Source organism: Lontra canadensis, unplaced genomic scaffold (assembly GCF_010015895.1).
Source record: "Lontra canadensis isolate GAN:19392208 unplaced genomic scaffold, GSC_riverotter_1.0 scaffold11, whole genome shotgun sequence".
Classification (NCBI taxonomy): Eukaryota; Metazoa; Chordata; class Mammalia; order Carnivora; family Mustelidae; genus Lontra; species Lontra canadensis.
The window spans coordinates 24,844,432-24,864,452 of NW_022631005.1; the positions used below are offsets into that span (position 1 = coordinate 24,844,432).

Genomic DNA, 20,021 nt, shown 5'->3' on the forward strand with positions numbered 1-20,021 from the left:
TTTAACTAAACATTGTTATGATAGATATTTGTTGAGGGAAAGAATTTACAATTACATTAAAATAATGTTTACTTAGTAAAATTGCTATGTAATTTGTACTTGTCTTCAGTGAAAAACCTGGATAAAACAATGTATGATGCAACTATATATTTTTTTAATGCAACTATATTTTTAAATATTTTGGAAAAAGACTAGGGAAATATTATTTCTATGTTAACAGAATTTGTTTTTCATTTGTAGGATAATAGGAGATTTTTTTTTCTACTGCATTAAAGAAAATTTTTTTGGATTTCTATATATTCTTAAAAGTTCCCCACTCCCACTTTTTAAATGAATGGGATAGAGAAGAAATGTGCCCCATAGTGGTAGAATTTTTGAAATGCAGAGAAGAGCAAGCCGTGAAATTCACAACAGCCTAGTATCAGGGTGACCCAGCCCAGGTCTCCTATTTGCCAGTGACAACCGGGATGGTCTGAGACAGGGTACCTAACCCTTGCCAGGCGATAGAAAATGCTTTAAAAAGCAGGTCCCGCTGCGTAATGAGTATATGACTATGAAGTTATTATGATTGAATACCTAAAACATTTTAATGGCAGTGTAAATGAAGGATTGTACTTTTAGTATTTTCTGTGATAATTAAAACGAACAAAGTGGAAAAGATTCCCAAGCTCGACTGGTTATGAATGAATGACATATCAGAGTCTTTGTGATGGACTGCCATGCCCACCTGTGTGACAGGCATCTACGCTTAGGGCGAAGACTTTATATCCACCAGTTCTCTTAAATAGGTGGCGCACCCAGATAAGAGAAGCCAGAGAGCTCATTGTAACTTCCGGGTTATGAGGTGGTATTTTAACAACCGCTTGCCTCCATCACTTGCCTCCATCACATTAAATAGGGCAAAATCACTGGCAGCAACAACTTCTAAGGAAGGAACCTATCGACAACAATGAATTCTAATAAGAAAACACTTCTCATTTGGAGAGTTAGGGTTACTTTTCGTAAATTAAGTTGGTTTTCAGCCATGGTTCTTAGCATAATGATTACTTTCTACACCGTAGAAAGGAAGTTTTTCCTTCCTTGAGAGGTTGCATGCCATGATTAGATCAGAAAGCTGTCATAGTGAAAACTTTAATCAGCTTTGCAGTCTCCTTTCAGTCTAGAGTTATATCTGCAGCTTCCATATGGGGCAGGGATTTCCATCCTTGCCAACTGTAAGTGATGCCCCAGGGAGGCGTTACGGAAAAAAATCTTGTTTCTTTGGGGTTGTTCACTGCTGTGGCCAAAGGATTCTTTCCAGTTACCCGCCCAGATAGAATTCATGGCAGCTTAGCAGTCTGGATGCTGACATGATAAAAAGTATAAGATATTGAATTTCTATGTGTCTATGTGATTTCAGCTTTGATCTTCATTTTCAATTATGCACTTAATCATGTCCATGGGACTGTCTGAGCTTGGTGCTCAGGAGGAGATACTTTTCCCATTATTTCAGTCTTAAATACTTTCTCCAACTTAAAAGCAATCTACCGTGTGTAACTTAGAAAATCACTATTCATTTTGTCTTAGAAAATCACTATTAGAAAAATCACTATTCTTTTTTTTTTTAAAGATTTTATTTATTTATTTGACAGACAGAGATCACTAGTAGGTAGAGAGGCAGGCAGAGAGGGGGAAGCAGGCTCCCTGCTGAGCAGAAAGCCCAATGCGGGGCTTGATCCCAGGACCCTGGGACCATGGCCTGAGCCAAAGGCAGAGGCTTTAACCCACTGAGCCACCCAGGCACCCCAAAAAATCACTATTCATTCTGTCAACAAAGTAGTACATTGAATAATTGAGTTGCTATTTCATGATATTGCAGGAGTTTGACCAAGACGAGGACTGTAGTCATTCCATATTGGTTAGTGAAGGAGGAGATCCAAGTGGTGATGGACAAGATTGGCAACCCGGGACAGAAGGTATCTGGGCTATTATTTGTGTTACTGTATACACTGATTATTTGGACTCCACTCTCCCCTCACCCCGCCACCCCAATTTCAGTAGTCTTGGTAGAGAACTTTGAAAACACAGAAAAGTTCAAAGGTCAAGAAAACCCACTCACAGTCCTATCCTTTGATCTTTATCTCAATCAGAGTCTTGGCCACTTGCCAGCTAAAATGGCCATCTCTCTTATGTCTCTCTCTTGATTCACTTCATTCTAGCTCAGCTGACCATCCTCCCCTGCTTTCCTTTTTGTCTGATTAACATCTTTCCCCCCATTTCTTTCCTCTCAGAATCTTCCATCAGCTCCAGGGATCTGTTCTCTTCCAGAAACAAGCATTTCTCCATCAGCTGTTTTCCCAGGGCTTCTCTCTTCAGAAAAAGATGGGGAACTGAACAAGGCACTAAAGCCCCAAGTCTCAGTCTTTTATTCCATGAGGACATAAGTCTGGAATTTTCCAGAACAACACCCATTCCAAATATGTTATCCTGTCATATCCATGAATGCCTTTGCATTTAACAGACCACAAGGTATTTGCAGATTCTCACTTCAGAAAATGGTCTTCACGAAGATCACAATGATCTACTCACCTATAAATTTCTTAAATGTTTATTCACACTGCTCCAGTTTCTCTTCAGCAATTTTCTGGCTTCCATTTCTAACTCTGCAGGGGAGGTGTCCTCTTTTATTCTTTTCTCCGCAACCCCGTGAACCTCCTCAAACACCGCAGTGCCGGCCCAACCACTATCTCCTTTGGCCCCTTATACGATGCTGCCCTCTCCTGTCGAGCTCCTGTCTCTCTCAAACTCACTTGGAATCTCCTTTGTCCAGGCTTAGGGTGGAGAATAACTAAATAATTAAAATTTTAAAAATCCTGGCCCTCTTCCAAACACCCCTTGTGGTCTGACTTTGACTTTTGAACACTTCAAAGCAGAGTTCTCAGAACAGTTGTGTCCCAAGTACCCTCCAAGAGATTAAATAATTTATTTATTCTACTCTATTTGGAGATGACTTGCCATTTGAGGTGCAATTAATTCTTTTAAAATAATTTATAATGTCAGGGGGAACTGGGTGGCTCGGTTAGTTAAGCTTCTGGCTTCAGCTCAGATCATGATCTCAGCGTCCTGGGATGGAGCCCTGCATCGGGCTCACTGCTCAGCGGGGAGCCTGTTTCTCCTTCTGCCTCCCAGCTCGACCCCCACTCCTTGTACTCGCTCTTTTGCTCACTCTTTCTCTCTCTCAAATAAATAAATAAAATCTTTTAAAACGTTTATAATTTTTTATAAATTTAAAATATAAAAAATAAAAAATAAATAAAAAATAAAAAATAAAAAATTTTCATAGAGGAGTCATAGCACATATGTAACACCTCCACTAAGCTCTTGCTTAAAATTTTGCTTGAAATTTCTCAAATTTGAAAGAAGCCATTATGTTTCTGGTAAACTTTCTTCTCATAGTTATTAGTCTTTAGTAGTTACTCTTTCAAGTCACAAGTGTGAAACAAAAACGTTTGGAGCTCTAGTGTGCGTTGTATTCATCTTAAGTATCAATAAATCTCTTTAACTCCCATTTACATATTTTTAACACACTTGAAGTTGTTGATGTTTAAGTGCTTGCACACTTTATAAAGACTTTATGTATATGCCATGTGAGTTTCTATCCTGTTGTAGATACACACATTTAATCATTTAGTTTATCTTTTTGTTCACTGTATTCTATTCAAAAGGGAGTATGACCAAAATATATATAAACTCTATAATGTTTAGATCACACCCATAGATTTTAACAGCTAAATATTCCTGCAGCCTGCATTGGCTTAATTATAGGCTTTTATAGAAGGTAATTTATAAAGTACCATTTATGCCACCCCTAAAAAATTCCTCATCTTGGGCACTTGGGTGGCTCAGTTGGTTGAGCAACGCCTTTGACTCAGGTCATGATCCCCGAGCCCTGGGTTCAAGTCCCACATTGGGCTCCCCCTGCTCTGTGGGGAGCCTGCTTCTCCTTCTCCCTCTGCCTGCCACACCCCCTGCTTGTGCTCTCTGTGTGTCAAATAAATAAATAAAATCTTTAAAAAAAAAAAACCCTCATCTTTTTCCTTAGTATAAAAATCTTCTTGCATTCATCAATCAGCTATGTTCCTAGAACAATTATCAGATGCAAACCTTGAAGACTACCTTGAACATCTAAAATTCCTCTCTTCATAAACGGAATAAGAACCTATTTCTTAGTACTGTGCTTGAAAAATTTTAATGCACTGTATCCATCAGGATTCTTGTTGCAGAATACAAAATTTAATTGAGTTAGAAATGAAGGAAGTTAAAAAATATATATTTAGAAAACTCACAGACCACTGAAAAGCCAAAGGAGAAGAACAGTCTCTAGGTTCGATTGTCAGAAAGAATTCTGGTAATCACACCTCAAAGCTGGCTGCTCATCCTCATATCACGCTGCTCTGCCGCAACCAGGAAGTTGCTCACATATCAAGCTTGGAAACTCATCCACCTGCAGACAGGAACACCGGCAAAAACGATGACTACATCTTACCTTTTTCATGTAACTCATGAAAAGACTCTGTCTCTCCAGTTGGCTTTCTGAACTCGAGTGGCAAAGGAGACTGGAAAATATAGTTAAAAAAAAAAAATCCGTGTTGAGATTCACGGTTTAGGAAATTATAAAAGTGTGGAGAGGGTGTCAAAATATTTTGAACTTTGATGCCCATTAATTTAAACAGAACCAGCAGAAAACACAGGAAAGGAAGACACTTCTGGAGACAAGAATGTTTCATCACTGAGTGAATTAGACTGGGCCATTTTTCAGTTTTCATTTTAATAATGGCTGAACTTTAGCAAATTAAGGATCATTTTCCCACTTTGAATATCATTTTCACCTCTTCTGCAGAATTGTTTCTGGCTATATTTAAACGTTGCCTTAGTTTCTCTCTACTGTAACCTTTTTCTGGTAGGCTTACTTTATCTCTTCTTAAGTAGAAGGGCACACTCAGGAGCAAGGGTTCCACTTCTACATGTGAAAATGCATCATCTTTTCTGGCCCACTGGGTAGGTTCAGAGGTTCCCACGACCATTCACACTATTAGAGAGACAAAATGGGGAACATCTGTATGTTCCCAGCTGATTTCAGAGTCAGCATGTTCTATCATGCCCCCCGCCCCAATTTAGGACCAACAATTAGGATAGGGCCATTAGTTTTTAACAATTTCCACAAAGGCAGTCACACAGGTATTCCTTACACTTGAATTCCAAGCCTCTCATTTTGTGCTGATAAATAGTGTGGTGGTTAGGCTCTTTGAAAAAATTTTAAGAATATATCGACCATTCCAGGGAAGCCTCAATTTTAGACACGTGCTCCTTGCTATTTATTAGAAAACCGGCAGTCATTTCATCATATTGGGAAAACATCAGGAAAACCAAAGGTAGATTATTCAGGAACATTCCCGAAGTCACCCATGAAGAGCAGAGGGGGGCTGTAGGTCCAGATCTGTCTGATTCATACCCCTCTTTGATCTTCTCTGCTCTGCTTCCTTCCTAGCATTCTGTCAGTGGGGCTGATTAAAACCATAGCTCTTCTAGGCCTAGGGAGACTCACTAAACGGCCCTAAGAAACACAGATATAGGACTGAAGACTGGGAGAAGCACTGGGTTGTTCTAGAAGGATACATCTCTATGTTCCTGCAACAACGTTTGTATACTTCTATCACAGTGTGATAGATAACTTGATACACTCTGTGCTTTTTTATTTGCTGTCTTTACTAAGGTCACAGTGATACCTTGTTTATTTCTATATCTTGTACCTTATTTCTGTATCTTCAGCACAAAGGGTTAGGCTTGGCATATACTTAATAAAAGTATATGAATACCTGACCAAACCTTAAAGTAGCATGATTCACACTAGTTTTTTTTTTTTTTAAAGATTTTATTTATTTATTTGACAGACAGAGATCACAAGTAGGCAGAGAGGCAGGAGGAGAGAGAGGAGGAAGCAGGCTCCCCGCCGAGCAGAGAGCCGGATGCAGGGCTTGACCTGAGCCGAAGGCAGAGGCTTTAACCCATTGAGCCACCCAGGCGCCTCTCATACTAGTTTTTAAATGTAAATTTAACATGTTATATTGTAAGCAAGCATTGATTCTACAAGTTGGAACTTTCTGTCTTAAGGGTTATACTGGAAATCATTCCATGGAATCAGATAGGACTTGATCAAAATTCATACACAAGCAAGTTACTAGGGGGCCACGTAAATGATCTCATTGAAAGTTCCCAGTGGTTGTGTGAAGTAGGTGTCATTAGTTGTACATTACAGAAGGAGGTCTTGTTTGCTCCATCCAGGGAGAAAGCATCGCTCATCATAAATCTTTATTTCATACCTGAAAATTTTTGTTATATACATTTTTTTTTGCTCATGTATCTGTCATTTGGATGACTTCTTTGGAGAAACATCTGTTCATGTCTTCTGCCCATTTTTGAATTGGATTATTTGCTTTTTGGAGTTGAGTTATATAAGTTCTTTATATATTGGATACTAACACTTTATCATATATGTCATTTGAAAAGGGCTTCTCTCATTCACTAGGTTGTCTTTTAGTTTTGCTGATTGTTTCCTTTGCTGTGCAGAGCTTTTTGTTTTGGTGTACTCCCAATAGTTTATTTTTGCTTCTGTTTCCTTTGCCTCAAGAATATATCTAGAAAAATGTTGCAATGGCCAATGTCAGAGATATTACCACCTGTGCTCCCTTCTACATTTTTTATGGTTTCAGGTTTCACATTTAGGTCTTTCATCCATTTTGAGTTTATTGTTGTGTGTGGTGTAAGAGTTGTCCTGTTTCATTCTTTTGCACATAGCTGTCGAGTTTTCCCAACACCATTTGTTGAAGAGACCGTCTTTTTCCCATTGCACATTCTTGCTTCCTTTGTCATAGATTAATTGACCATAGAGTTGTAGGTTGATTTCTGGGCTTTCTATTCTATTGCACATTCTTTAATTATTAAAAACATTAGCTAAATAACCAGAAATAAAATACTCAGTTCCCAGGTATCACTGGAATTCATTACTTTCTTCTTTTTATCATCATCATGTGTTTCTACAGGTGTTGAGATTATTGTTACTTTTCCAAGAGATGTCCATTATCTCCAAGAAGTGAGCCAAGAAGATTTGCAAGAAAACAAGTAAGGAATTTTCTTTGAAAGTTTAGGCTGAAATTTAAGTACAAAGGGATACTTGTGTGGTAACCTACATTTTTAGTAATTCACTCTCCAAAAAACACTCTAAAGCAGGGGTTGTAGTAAATATTATTGTGGCAGGAGCTGGATAATACACATTTTAGGCTTTACGGGTCATGTGGCTTCTGTTGCAATGATTCGGCTCTGCAATAGTGGCTCCAAGGCAGTCATAGACAGTATGAAAACAAATGGGTATGGTTGTGATCCAATAAAATTGCAAAAACAGACTGAAGGCTGACTTTGGCTCCTAGGGCAGAGTTTGCTGACCCTACAGCAGTGCCACTTAATATGTGATTCTGTGGTCCTTCTATTACCAGTCCGTGATGAAGTCAGGACAGAACATGAAAATGTAAACACTTAAAAAGTTGTATTCCAATGTGACCAGGTAATTTTAGGTTCACTGATCTGATAATGAAAAAACTGGGGTTTGTTTTCATGGTTTTGATTTTTGTTTTATTCTTATAGTAATTCACTTTTATTATAAAAATTCTACAAAAGTGTCATTCCACAATGGATTGGAAAATTTAAAAACTGGTCCTTTCCCAAAGATAGTTTGAGAAGTCCTGAGCAGGCCTTTGGGAGAAGGAAAAGAGTGCATCCCTTATGTCTGCACTTTCCCCCTCTGATTTCTCTGCCCAGGGAAATAGGGAGACAGATGATGTGGGGTGTGAGTCAGAGGGTGGAGAGGTCTTGTCCTTTCAAGAGTACAGCTCTTCCACTCAGCAGCACCACTTGGAAATAGTTCTCCAACTTTCTGGTGATGTCAGGCTAGACTGGGAAGTGGAGATCCAGAAAAAACAGGGAGTAAGTTTTGAGTGAAACTCTGTCCTCCTCCCTTTTAGTCAGATAGCCCCAGTGCATCGAGAATGGGCACGAGCACATGCTGTTTCTCTCCCAAATGAGATGGTGGACTTCGAGACCAAGACGCTGACCATGGGGCCTTTACTTTTGAAGAAAGAGGAAAGTTCCAAGGAGCTCTGTGATGAGAATGTGGGCCTTTTGTTGCCAAGACCTTGCTTAGAACCGAACGTCTCCATGTCTGTAGTCAGAGAAGATGTTCCTCACTTTCTGAAGGGGCAGCAAAGAAAATCTGAAGGTGAGTTCAATTAATTACATTTAATTACAGATAAAGAAAATCTGTAATAAATGAGTTCATTAATTACATTTAATTCATTTAATTAAAAAGTCCTTTATTCTTCTGCCAATAAATTATCTATATATCTATCTATCATCTTTTTCTTGAATGTTTGAAAAATCTTTACTGTGAACTCGTATTTAGTTGATGTTTACCTGTGGGAATTTGGGGGCTTACATGGAAGATGCCTTCCTCCAGGATTTGAGTTTGCCACTCTCTCTAGCCCAAGACTTATTTACCAGATAGCAGCCCTGGTGCCAGCATTTTCCCTTAGGGCAACGCTGTCTTTGGTATTTGCTCACCAGTGTCCTAAACCAATTGGCTTAAACCTCCTGGGACAAACATGTAGTCCAACATGGTGCATTTACTGGCTTACTGCAATAAAAGAGATCACATAGCAGAGAAGCTGTCAGGGCAGGATTTTCAGTAGGGCGCATTTCTAGTAGCTTCCTGAGAAGAGGTGCATAAAGTATACTAATGATGGTTTTTCATTGTCTCCGTTTCTTTTGAACTCTGTTCTTTCCATTTGTTTTGTTCTCTGTATTTTCACATCAGAGGCTTTCCTCACATCCATTGTTCCTTGGCTTGGCTATCTATTTGTGTTTGTTGGGAATAAAAAGTGCTGTGTGCTCCAGGGAGCGTATTGAATGGGCAGAGAAAGACCTAGATGGTTGAGTGAGGGATTCCCCAAGTGTCAGTGTGTACAGATAGGCTTTTCTCTTGGCCAGTTTTTCCTAGGGAAAACCCAAGCCCCTGACTGGATTGAAAGTCTCTCAGTTTGCCAGCTTTCCCTTAATCCTTTTATTTTCACTCCAGCACCCTGCTTCTGCTCTCAGCTATACCTCCCTAGCTCCTTACTATCTTTTGTCCCAAACTCTCCAGAAAGTAAACTTCCAGCCATTGCCAGGAACAGAGAAGAGCAGCTCCAGTTGAGTGGGGCAGGACAGGGAAGCTGGAAACCACTTCTTCCCCAGACTTACAAGCAACCCCTTTTTTTCATCCTCACCTTCGGAGGAACACAGCATCTTCAATTTCGGCTCCTGTCTGGAGTTCTTATTTCTTACTGAGTTCTTCCCCTGCAGGCTGACAGCCAATCAATTCTTATTCATCTGTTAAGTTTTCACCATGTAAAATTTTGTTGACTTTCCTCTTCTGCTGTCTTGTCCTCTGGGCTTTTGTTGTTGTTGCTGTTCTTGTTTACTCCTTTTTAATTTCCTTTACTATCATTATAGTGAGGTTTGTGGAATGGAGAAAACCTGGCACATTTGATCTTTTAACTGGAATTCTATACACATTGTAGAAAGGCCTTCAACATTTAATGCTGAAGTACCTACCAGCAAGATCTCACCTCTACCATCTCACCAGAAATGTTTGAGTGTTTTTCTGCCTCATATCGTGCCTTCCCAACACTGAATAACATTTATCCAAATATTTATAATAAGGTTAGAAAGGTTTTTTCTTTTTTAAATCAGGAGGTTATACACATGCACCCAATTATACTTTATATTCAGTTGTATTTCTGGTATTAACTTGTAGCATCTTCTCAACAGGGAGACCTCAACCTCCAGAATATGACCTTTCAGAGGGCAAGGATTTTGTCTTTGTTGTTGACAACTCTATTGCCATCTATCAGTCACTCCTCAAGCACTCAATAAATATTTGTTGAAGAAATGCATAAAGAATTGGAAGGTGGTTTTGCTAGCTATGGCTACGAGGAATGCTCAAACCCCTCCTATTGGTATCCTCTTCTTAGGTACCATTTTTCACCCGCTGATGTCTTCTTTACCTGTGTTATATCTTAGAGAGGTCTGTTTCTAAGTCAGATTTTAAAATGGCAACCTGTGGGGGCACCTGGGTGGCTCAGTGGGTTAAAGCCTTTGCCTTTGGCTCAGGTCATGATCCCAGGGTCCTGAGATTGAGCCCCACATCGGGCTCTCTGCTCAGCAGGGAGACTGCTTCCCTTCCTCTCTCTCTACCTGCCTCTCTGCCTACTTGTGATCTCTGTCTGTCAAATAAATAAATAAAATTTTTTTAAAAAAATGGCAACCTGTGGCTAAAACGGACCTGGATTATATTATGTTCGACCTTCAAAACACTAAAAAAAGGGGATGGGTGGGAAATTACACATAAAATCTCCAGCTCTCTGGCTTCTCTTGATGATTGGAGAAACTAGCAGTACTAAATTATCCATTTGGAATGGAAAACATCACTTGGAATTGTGTAGCAGATGTCTTTTTATTTTTTAATTTTTATTTATTTTTCTTAAGATTTTATTTATTTATTTGAGAGAGAGAGAGTGTGTGAGAAGGGAGAAAGTTAGAGGGAGAAGCAGACTCCCCATGGAGTTGGGAGCCTGATGCGGGACTCGATCCTGGTACTCTGGGATCATGACCTGAGCGGAAGGCAGTGGCTTAACCAACTGAGCCCCCCAGGCACCCAGTAGATGTCTTTTTAGTTGGAGCACATAATTTCAGCTCACTACTGTCCCTATCTGTCCCATTTCATCCATTTATGGGACCTGCCTTGACACTAGACACATGGGACCTTTTGGCTTTAACTTCAAGCTGTGGTGGTGGGTGGGGCTTTAGGCACCATTCTGACTTTTTGGTAAAAGGACAACCACTAGGTCGACACTACCTAGTAACCCCATGTATGATCTATCCCATGTTTAAGTTCAAACAACTGTCCCTATTATACATGAATATTTGTTTTCACATTTCTGTATGGCCCAGGTTTTATGAACAAAAAGCGCTAGGAAATGAGGTTAAAAGATGATTGCATGATAAACATGTCCTGGAAATTAGAGTTAGTGTACTGCTCCAGAGAGATTCAGACATTTATTTCCTCAGGAGCTGTTTGCTTACATTCAAGGATCATCAAACCCAGAGATACATGCCCCCTTTCTCCTGGAGACATTTGCTTACATTTCATAGTAAAGGTCACTCTTTCTTGGGAGAGAAAGAAGGGTCGAAGTACCCATCACTCTGAGACTCATAACTTCAAGGTTCGTTTTTGTGGTGCTTCCCCACAGGTAAACATCTGGTGCTCACTGTGTTGCCCTGTGGGGAACTGAGGTGTGGGAAGCTGGTGCTATGATGCTTTGTGAGTAATGAATGCTCTGTTCTCTGACCCAGAAAGCTTGTATTTCCTATCAGAATATAAACATAAACATAAACATAAACATGATTATGAATATAATTATGAATGTAAATGTAGATATATGAACACAAACATATATGTGTATGTATATAATATGCATATTATATATATATATGATATAATTTACAGTTGATCCTTGAATAATGTGAGAGTTGGGGAAACTGACATAGAAAATCGATGTATAACTTTTGACTCCCCAGAAACTTCACTACTCATAGCCTACTGTTAACTGGAAGCCTAATCAATAATATAAACAGTCAAGTAACACATATTTTGTATGTGTCTTATATACTGTATTCTTACAATAAAGTGAGCTAGAAAAAAGAAAATATTATTGAGAAAAATCATAAAGGGGCACCTGAGTGCTCAGTCACTTGAGGATCTGACTCTTGGTTTCAGCTTAGGTCATGATCTCAGAGTCTTGGGACTGAGCCCCATGTTGGGCTCCATTCAGCACAGAGTCTGCCTGAGATTTTTTTCCCTCTCCCTTCACCTGTACTCCTCCCTCTGCTCTCTCTCAAATAAATAAAATATTTTTAAAAAATCATAAAGAAAATACATTTACAGTACTGTATTGCATTTATTGAAAAAGTTCACATGTAAGTGGATGCATGCAGTTCAAACCCATGTTGTTCAAGGGTAAACTGTATATAAGAAAACTTTATATATAAAACATCATCCCCCTTCAGCGGTGGGAGCCTGAAGTTTGTTTGTTTTAAAGATATTTATTTATTTATTTGATGGGGGAAGGGTAGAGGGAGAAGCAGACCTCCCATTGAGCAGGGAGCCCAATGCGGGGCTCAGTTCCAGGACTCTGGGATCATGAACTGAGCTGATGGCTGTCACTTAACCGACTGAGCCACCTAGGGGCCCCCCTTTTTTTCTTTAAGCCTTAAGTTGTTTTCCTTTTTATAAAGATTTTATTTATTTATTTGACAGACAGAGATCAGAAGTAGGCAGAGAGGCAGGCAAAGAGAGAGGGGGAAACAGGCACCCCGCTGAGCAGAGAACCCGATGTGGGACTTGATCCCAGGACTCCAGGATCATGACCTGAGCCGAAGGCAGTTGCTCAACAAACTGAGCCACCCAGGCGCCCCACAACTTGAAAAGTTCTTAATTTTATCTTTTCCTCAAACCTTAGCACTAAGATCACTCCATCTCCAACTCTGGTTTAAAACCTGCTGTGTTCACTCTATTACTAAGAATATCTAATTATTTTATTTTTTTCTTGTTATAGAGTTTTCTATTTCTGATATGAAGTACAGTAACCAAAGAATCGAGGTAAGATTAGTTCTAGCATTTCGGACTTAACATATAAAACCAAGGAACCTCTTGTTAGAGACAAACTCTATCAAAGAACTCAGGACCAAAATCCTCAGCAACTATAGCTTGGAAAACAACAGCTCACAGACAGTTTAGAGAGTCGCAAATAGCTACTAGGACAGTTATACTTTGCCATGTACATTTCTTTTCCGGTGTGTCTTCTGTTCACTATATAATGTGGTAAGTAACTCTTTTAGACATATTTTTCCTTCTTTTAACATGTCTAGAAATTAGGTAAAATTTCCCCCCAGTGATAGATTTTCCCAATTCAGTTTGTAAGTATAGTTTTTGGAAAGATTCTTGCGAACCTCTCAACTGCCAGCCTCTTTTCTGTCCCACGAGCCTATAAGAAAGCGCGTCGTGGGGCGCCTGGGTGGCTCAGCGGGTTAAGCCTCTGCTTTCCACTCAGGTCATGATCTCTGGGTCCTGGGATCGAGCCCCCGCATCAGGCTCTCTGTTTAGCAGGGAGCCTGCTTCCCACTCTCTCTCTGCCTGCTTCTCCGCCTACTTGTGATCTCTCCCTCTCTGTCAAATAAATAAATAAAAATCTATTAAAAAAAAAAAAAGAAAGAAAGCGCATAGGTCCTGCTCAGTATTGTAAAAAGAAATTTTTTGGCCTTAAAAACAAATAAAAGCTACTACTAGGGAGATGTTTAAGCCCTTGCAGAATCTGTCTTTATTTAATTAATTTATTTATTTTTAAAGATTTTACTTATTTGACAGAGAGAGATCACAAGTAGGCAGAGAGGCAGGTAGGGGGCGGTGGGGGGCGGGGGAATCAGGCCCCCTGCTGAGCAGAGAGCTTGATTTGGGGCTTGATCTCAGGACCCTGGGACCATGACCCAAGCCAAAGGCGGAGGCTTAACCCACTGAGCCACTGAGGCAGCCCTGTCTTTATTTCTGACATTATGTTTAAGCGACTGAAGAAAATCATCTGGACAATAGAAGTGGGGAATCTCACTGCTTTTCACTACTTCTAATGGCTAGGTCTCCAGTGTCAGCTTCCTTTTCCTTTCTACTTACAAACAGGTAGCAATACAATGACAATTAAACATATAGCTCTCTATTGTCATGCATGATCCATGCCAAAAGTATTCTAATATAATTAGGTACCAAATCTGGGAAGAATCACAGTGGAAAGTCATTTTATAGCTTAATGACCATAAAGCTTAATTTTATATATTGGGTTACACTGACCTCTAGAGGTTGCAGATAATAAAAACTAACTTCTTTTGAAAACCGTTGAGAGGACAAAGAAGTAAAAACCATTCACGGTTGCTAGGTTTCAAGTGTATAGTGTGGCACCTTTTTAAGCCCTGCTCAACAAAACAATTCGTCAATATTAAGGAGTAGTTGTGCTCCAGATACAAATTCAGAGTTAGTCTATAACCTAATAATCATTGTTAAAGTAACTGTAACTTTTTTTTTTTTTTTTTTTTTTTTTTTTTTTAAGAGAAAGAGCATAAGCAGAAGCAGGGAGGAGCAGAGAGAGAGGGAGACAGAGAATCCCTAGCAGGCTCCTTGCCCAATGTAGAGCCCACACCCAGGTGCCTCTGTAACGGAAATTTTAATCTAAGTGGGTATTTTAAAAAATCTTAGAGATCGATTCTATGGAAATGAAAAGGAAAAGAGAAGAGAAATAAAATTTCTCATCTTAAAATTTTAATATTAACATGGGCACCTGAGTGGCTCAGTTGGTTAAGCGCTGGACTCTTGATTTCTGCTCAGGTCATGATCTCAGGCTCCTGGGCTCAAGCTGTACCTCGGGCTCCACAATCAGTGGAAGTCTATTTCTCTCCTTCTCTCTCTGTCTCTTTCCACACTCACACATACTCTCTCTCATCCTAAAATAAATAAATATTTTTTAAAATTTTAATGTTTACATTACAGGGCCTTTATTTTATTATAAATACATAAACATGAATCTTTATAGCTATACTAATCTTGGTTTTTATTTTTTATTTATTTATATTTTAAAAGATTTTACTTTTAAGTAATCTGTACACCCAACATAGGGTTTGAACTCACTGCCCCGAGATCAGGAGTTACCTAGTCCACTGACTGAACCAGCCAGGCACCCCCAAGAATCTTGGTTTTTAGAAGTATTGTTTTACAAAAAATACCATAAGTGAGCTTTTAGTCTTTAAAATTGGGATCCCTAGTGGACACCTGGGTGGCTCAGCTGGTTAAGCGTCTGCCTTTGGCTCAGGTCATGATCCCGGGGTTCTGGGATCAAGCCCCGTGTTGGACTCCTTACTCAGCAGGGAGCCTGCTTTTCCCTCTGCCTGTCGCTCTTCGTGCTTGTGCTCTGTCTCTGACAAATAAATAAATAAATAACATCTTTAAAAAATAGAAAAATAAAATTGGTATCTCTAAGATACCCTTGTAAAGGGCTACCTAAAGAGAATCTTAGAATCTATCTGGAATGGATGGGGAGATGGGGTAACTGGGTGATGGACATTAAGGAGGACACGTGATGTGATGAGAAATGGGTGTTTTACGCAACTGATGAACTGCTGAACACTGCATTTGAAACTAATGATGTACTATGTATTGGTTAATTGAATTTAAAAAAAAAAGAATCTTTCTGGATTACTTTAAACCACTTAATATGATATCATGTACATTTCTGTGTTCATTAACCTTTTTCTCTTTCCTTTTAGTTCCCTCTGCCACAGTTGTCACTTTTGTCCATGAAACCTGGTCTTCATACAATCCCCTCAAATCACAAGGGTCAAAAAGAGAAAGAAAGAAATATTCTGAACTTCATATCCTTCGTACCTAAGCTCTCAGAGCCTGGAAGTCGATCTGAGGAGTTTAGACCATCGCACAAGCAGCAGGAAACTCCGTTTAAGGTGTTTGTGGATCAGACTCTTAGGTCCACTGATAGCTCCATTTGGTCCAGAAACATGTGCTCCTTTTGGAAGGCTAGCCATCATAGACAATACATGGAGATGGAGGAGAGTAGGAATTCCAAGGAAAATGAAGGAAGTGACAAAATCACAACCTTTGACTTCGGAAAAGGACAATCTTTGGTGTCCTTTGAGAATTGTAAGCAAAGCAGTTTTCCGACAGATAGGGAGATGGATATTGACTCCATTGGTCATGAAATGAGAAAAGCAGAAGAGAATTCTCGACATCTATCGTCAGGAAAGAAAGAGGATTCAGTAGCCAGAAACTGTAAACAAGGCTGTGAAGTTGGATGTACCATGCCAATCAAGTTCCAAGAATCCCAGCATTCAGAAATAATTCTAAACCAGGATAAAGAAACTAGAAACGATCAGACTGATTCCAAAAGTGCTTCAGTACATAAAGGTGAAGCACTTGAGCCAAATCATATTTTAGAAGAGTATGCTGTACTTAAAAGTTTGTCCAGTGCAGTCCCTGATGGCCCCACTGAGAAGCTCCCTCAAGGTCATAGAAGCATGGAGACAAACATAAAAGTATCAGTAGCAGAGGCCACCAAACCAGAAATGAATGGAATAGTGCCTCTTATCCACATCACTTTCCCTGAACATGGAACTCCCAGGGAACTGGCAAGAGCCAAACCGAGCCTCCCAAAAAGAAAAGGCACTCCTCAAAACAACAATAGCTTCAACATACTCGCACACCCAGAAACTGATGGGCATAAGAGGAAAACCCACAGAAATAAGTTGGAATCAAAGACCAAGAGCAGTAACAAGACACCCCAGAATTTCATGATTTCCATTGAAGGTTCCATCAAGCCTACCATGCATAAAAACAGCATTAAAACTCAAGTTTTCCCTGCCTTGGGGATTGTTGACCCCAGATCTCGACAGTCACCCAAGTTTCAAAGGCAAATGCCACAGGTAGAAAAGAAGCAATCAAGTCACCGGGCTCTAAAAACCAAAAAGCAATCTTTTCCTTGTCTCTTTAAGAATCCAGGAATGAAAAAGTCTTCTGTTCCTCTCTCTGCTCAACCAACAGAGCCGAGACTCAATTACTTAGATCTTAAGTATAGTGACATGTTCAAAGAAATCAATTCAACTGCTAATGGGCCTGGAATCTATGAAATGTTTGGGACTCCTGTTTATTGTCACATGAGAGAGGCTGAACGTCATGAGAACAAATACTACAGAGAGATATCCTCAACTCCATCTGGGAGCAGTATTACCAGCAAATGTCGATCTTCACACAGTGAGAGGAGCAGCAGTGGCAGAACAAGATTTTCTCAGAAAAGACCACATATTAAGCCTGCAAAGGCTTCACTTGACATTAAACAAAAGAACAAAAGTTTAATTTCTAAAGAAAAGGGTTACAGGGCCGTAGGTAGCAACTTACAAGGCATTGGAAATGGTGATGATATTTCAGATCCAGAGTGGCAGGTAAAGTCTTCAGGAAGTGACTTTCTCTCTTCCAGGGATGAAGTTCAGCCCTTGAACTTGGCTCTGCCGCACAAGCGGTCCCCTGAACAGAATGAACTTCCTGTTACAGATTTGTCCACTGTTGAAGAAGTCTCTATGGAAGAGTCTGGTGATGAAGGAGACACTTCTAACAATCAAATACTTGCCACAAGCCTCAGAGATCTGCATGAACTGGAAGAGCTACATCACCAGACCCCACTTGTCCTTTCCGAAAATAGCTGGGCAGTGCCCAGTGACAAGGGTTCCAACAAGCGTGTACAGCAAGAAAAGCAGAATACACCCTCTCTTGGCAAAATAAATGCCAACCAAATTTTAACTAATGATATAGGGTTTGAGAGGGTTTTAGATAAGTCTGAAACACTTCAGAGTTTCTCTTTCCAAGAGAAACAACAGAGGGCATCTTCCCAAGCATATCAGCATTGGGCACGTTCTTTGGATCAGGATAGTTTAGCTGATGAGTCGGTTACATATCACACATTTGAAGACACTTTAAAGGAGGCAAATTCAATTTCACAAGAAATTCTAGATTCTGTGAAGAGCGAAGAATTGACAGATGAACTATTAGGGTGCCTAGCTGCAGAACTCTTAGCTCTGGATGAGAGAGAGAACACCTCTTGCCAGATAATGGCAAATGAAACAGATCCTGAAAACCTAAGTCTTGTGTTCAGTAGGAGAGGAAAAACCACGGCAGAATTGGGCAGAGAGACAACAAACGTTAAAATACAGGTTGGTATAATTAGAATCAGTAATCCATTGAGGCAGGAAGAGACCTCAGAAACAGTCTGGTTCAGACTCCTTATTTTCAGTTGAGGAATCAGAAACCCGGAACAACTAAACAGTTTGTCAGGTCTCCCTGTTTGGTTGCAAGTTTGGCATCCAGATCTCCTGACTGCCAGGCTAAGATGTTTTCATTATACCGCCTTACTTCTGGAATTCAGCTAGCCCAACACTGCTGTGGCATCACTTTGGGCACATTAATATAGCAAAACTATTTATTTAAAGTAGGTCAATATTTTATTCAGTGAAGATGTTTTCAATCAACAAATAGCAGAGAGATAATTATGGGTAAAACATTGCTCTGGATGGTATGTGAAATAGAAAGAAATGCACATAGCCCCTGAAGTAGCTCACCAGCTAATTCCAAAACAGATACGAAGACATGAAATATGAAAATTTTAACACAGAAATATTATTGGTGCTTCCTGTGTTTTTGGCACTTGGCTAAGAACTAGCGACATGTTGGGATACAAGACTTAGCCATTGTTCTCAAGGAAAATAAGTAACAATCCTGAAAAATTAAAAAAAAAATTTGTTTGGTTTTGGAGTGCGGGTGGGGAAGAGGAATACCAACAGATCACTGGGTTTTGTTTTGTCTGTTTCAATTCTCACTGAATTACATCAGCCTCTTGTTCTACTCAGATTATAAAGGCAGAAACTGTAGGTTTGCCTGAAGTTTTATTGTGCACTGACTGGGGCTATATCACACCATCTCCAGATTAGGAACAATCGTTGTAGTCAGCTGATCAAAGGATACACAAGGCAAATAGTTTTATCATAGCTGGGTTTACTGAGAACTTACCACGTAGGAGTGAGATATGTTATGTTGTCTTCTTTATATGCTTCATAACAGGTCTATGACATAACAAGTCCCCATTTGGCAGGTGAGAATAGTGAGGCTTAGGAAGTTAAGACAGTCAGTGAGTGGCGGAGCCACGCATTCTGATTCCAGCCCACACCTTTAATCACTACACAGTGAGATTACTCCTTGTCCTGAAATGCCAGCTCTGTCCTCATGGTGAATTTAATTTCTGTTGGGAGTAGAGAGTGGTTCAGGAAGGCCTCCAGGCTGGGGTAGGAAATGGGATATGAGTGTGCACATCTGTGTGTCTGAGTTGAGTCTAGAACTCTGCCATTTTAGTTTTTTTTTTTTTTTTAACACTTATTTATCTGACAGAGAGAGAGAGAATGTGCACACACGTGCATGCAGGAGGAGGGGGAAAGGGAGAGAGCTTCATGCAGACTCCCTGCTGATCCCGGAGTCTGACTTGGGGCATGATGTCAAGACAGATGAGATCATGACCCATGAGATCATAACCAAGAGCCAAAACCAAGAGTCGATGCCTCCACCAATTGAGCCATGAAGGTGCCGCCCAACTCTGCCATTTTAAATTCAAGCAAAGCTATCAAGCTAGTAAAATCATCAGCCTGTAACCCCATCCTGCAGTGATGGAGTCAAAACTGACTATTTGCAGCCTTTTCCTTCCCAAGCAGTCCTTAAGTTTAGTTTGGGTAGAAACATGAAAGGATGGGGGAGGAGGAACTCAAATGGTCTTTTCATTCCCGAGGAAGGTAAGCTTGCAAGAAAGTCTTGCTCCTAATAGCCTTCACCATGTGTCTGCGTCACTATCGTTTGTTTTTAAGAACTTGTGAAGGAGATCAAAACAAAGCATTTTTGGCCCTGATCAATGAGTTGGAAAACATGGTCTATATTCTACAGAGATTCTTGTTCTCTGACTTCTAGGGCAAGACTTCTCCAAATTTATTGTGAATGCAAATCACTTGGAGATCATGTTAAAATGTAGGCACTAATTCAGTATGCTTGGGGCCCGAGATTCTGCATGTCTAACAAGCTCCTAACAGATTCTCCTTTGAGTACCAAGGGTCTAGAGGACCATGGATCTTCACTCTTTATGCATTGTGGCTGTGCACAAGGGAGAGAGAGTGTCTCTGTGTATATGTATATAGGTTTATGTATATATGCGTGTGTTTGAGTGTATGTTTGTGTTGTGGAAATAACTGAAGAACAG

The 20,021-nt window shown here is 39.9% G+C and overlaps 1 protein-coding gene across 1 annotated transcript in view; it reads left to right on the forward strand.

The window, feature by feature from the left end:
- Window positions 1–20,021, forward strand: part of MAP3K19 (mitogen-activated protein kinase kinase kinase 19) — a 51,563-nt gene that overhangs the window by 23,298 nt on the left and 8,244 nt on the right. Inside the window, exons 6-10 of the mRNA XM_032856174.1 lie at window positions 1,859–1,955; window positions 7,080–7,158; window positions 8,055–8,308; window positions 12,744–12,787; window positions 15,493–17,940. Coding sequence (XP_032712065.1) covers window positions 1,859–1,955; window positions 7,080–7,158; window positions 8,055–8,308; window positions 12,744–12,787; window positions 15,493–17,940 — 2,922 coding nt within the window. The remainder of the gene's footprint in view (window positions 1–1,858; window positions 1,956–7,079; window positions 7,159–8,054; window positions 8,309–12,743; window positions 12,788–15,492; window positions 17,941–20,021) is intronic.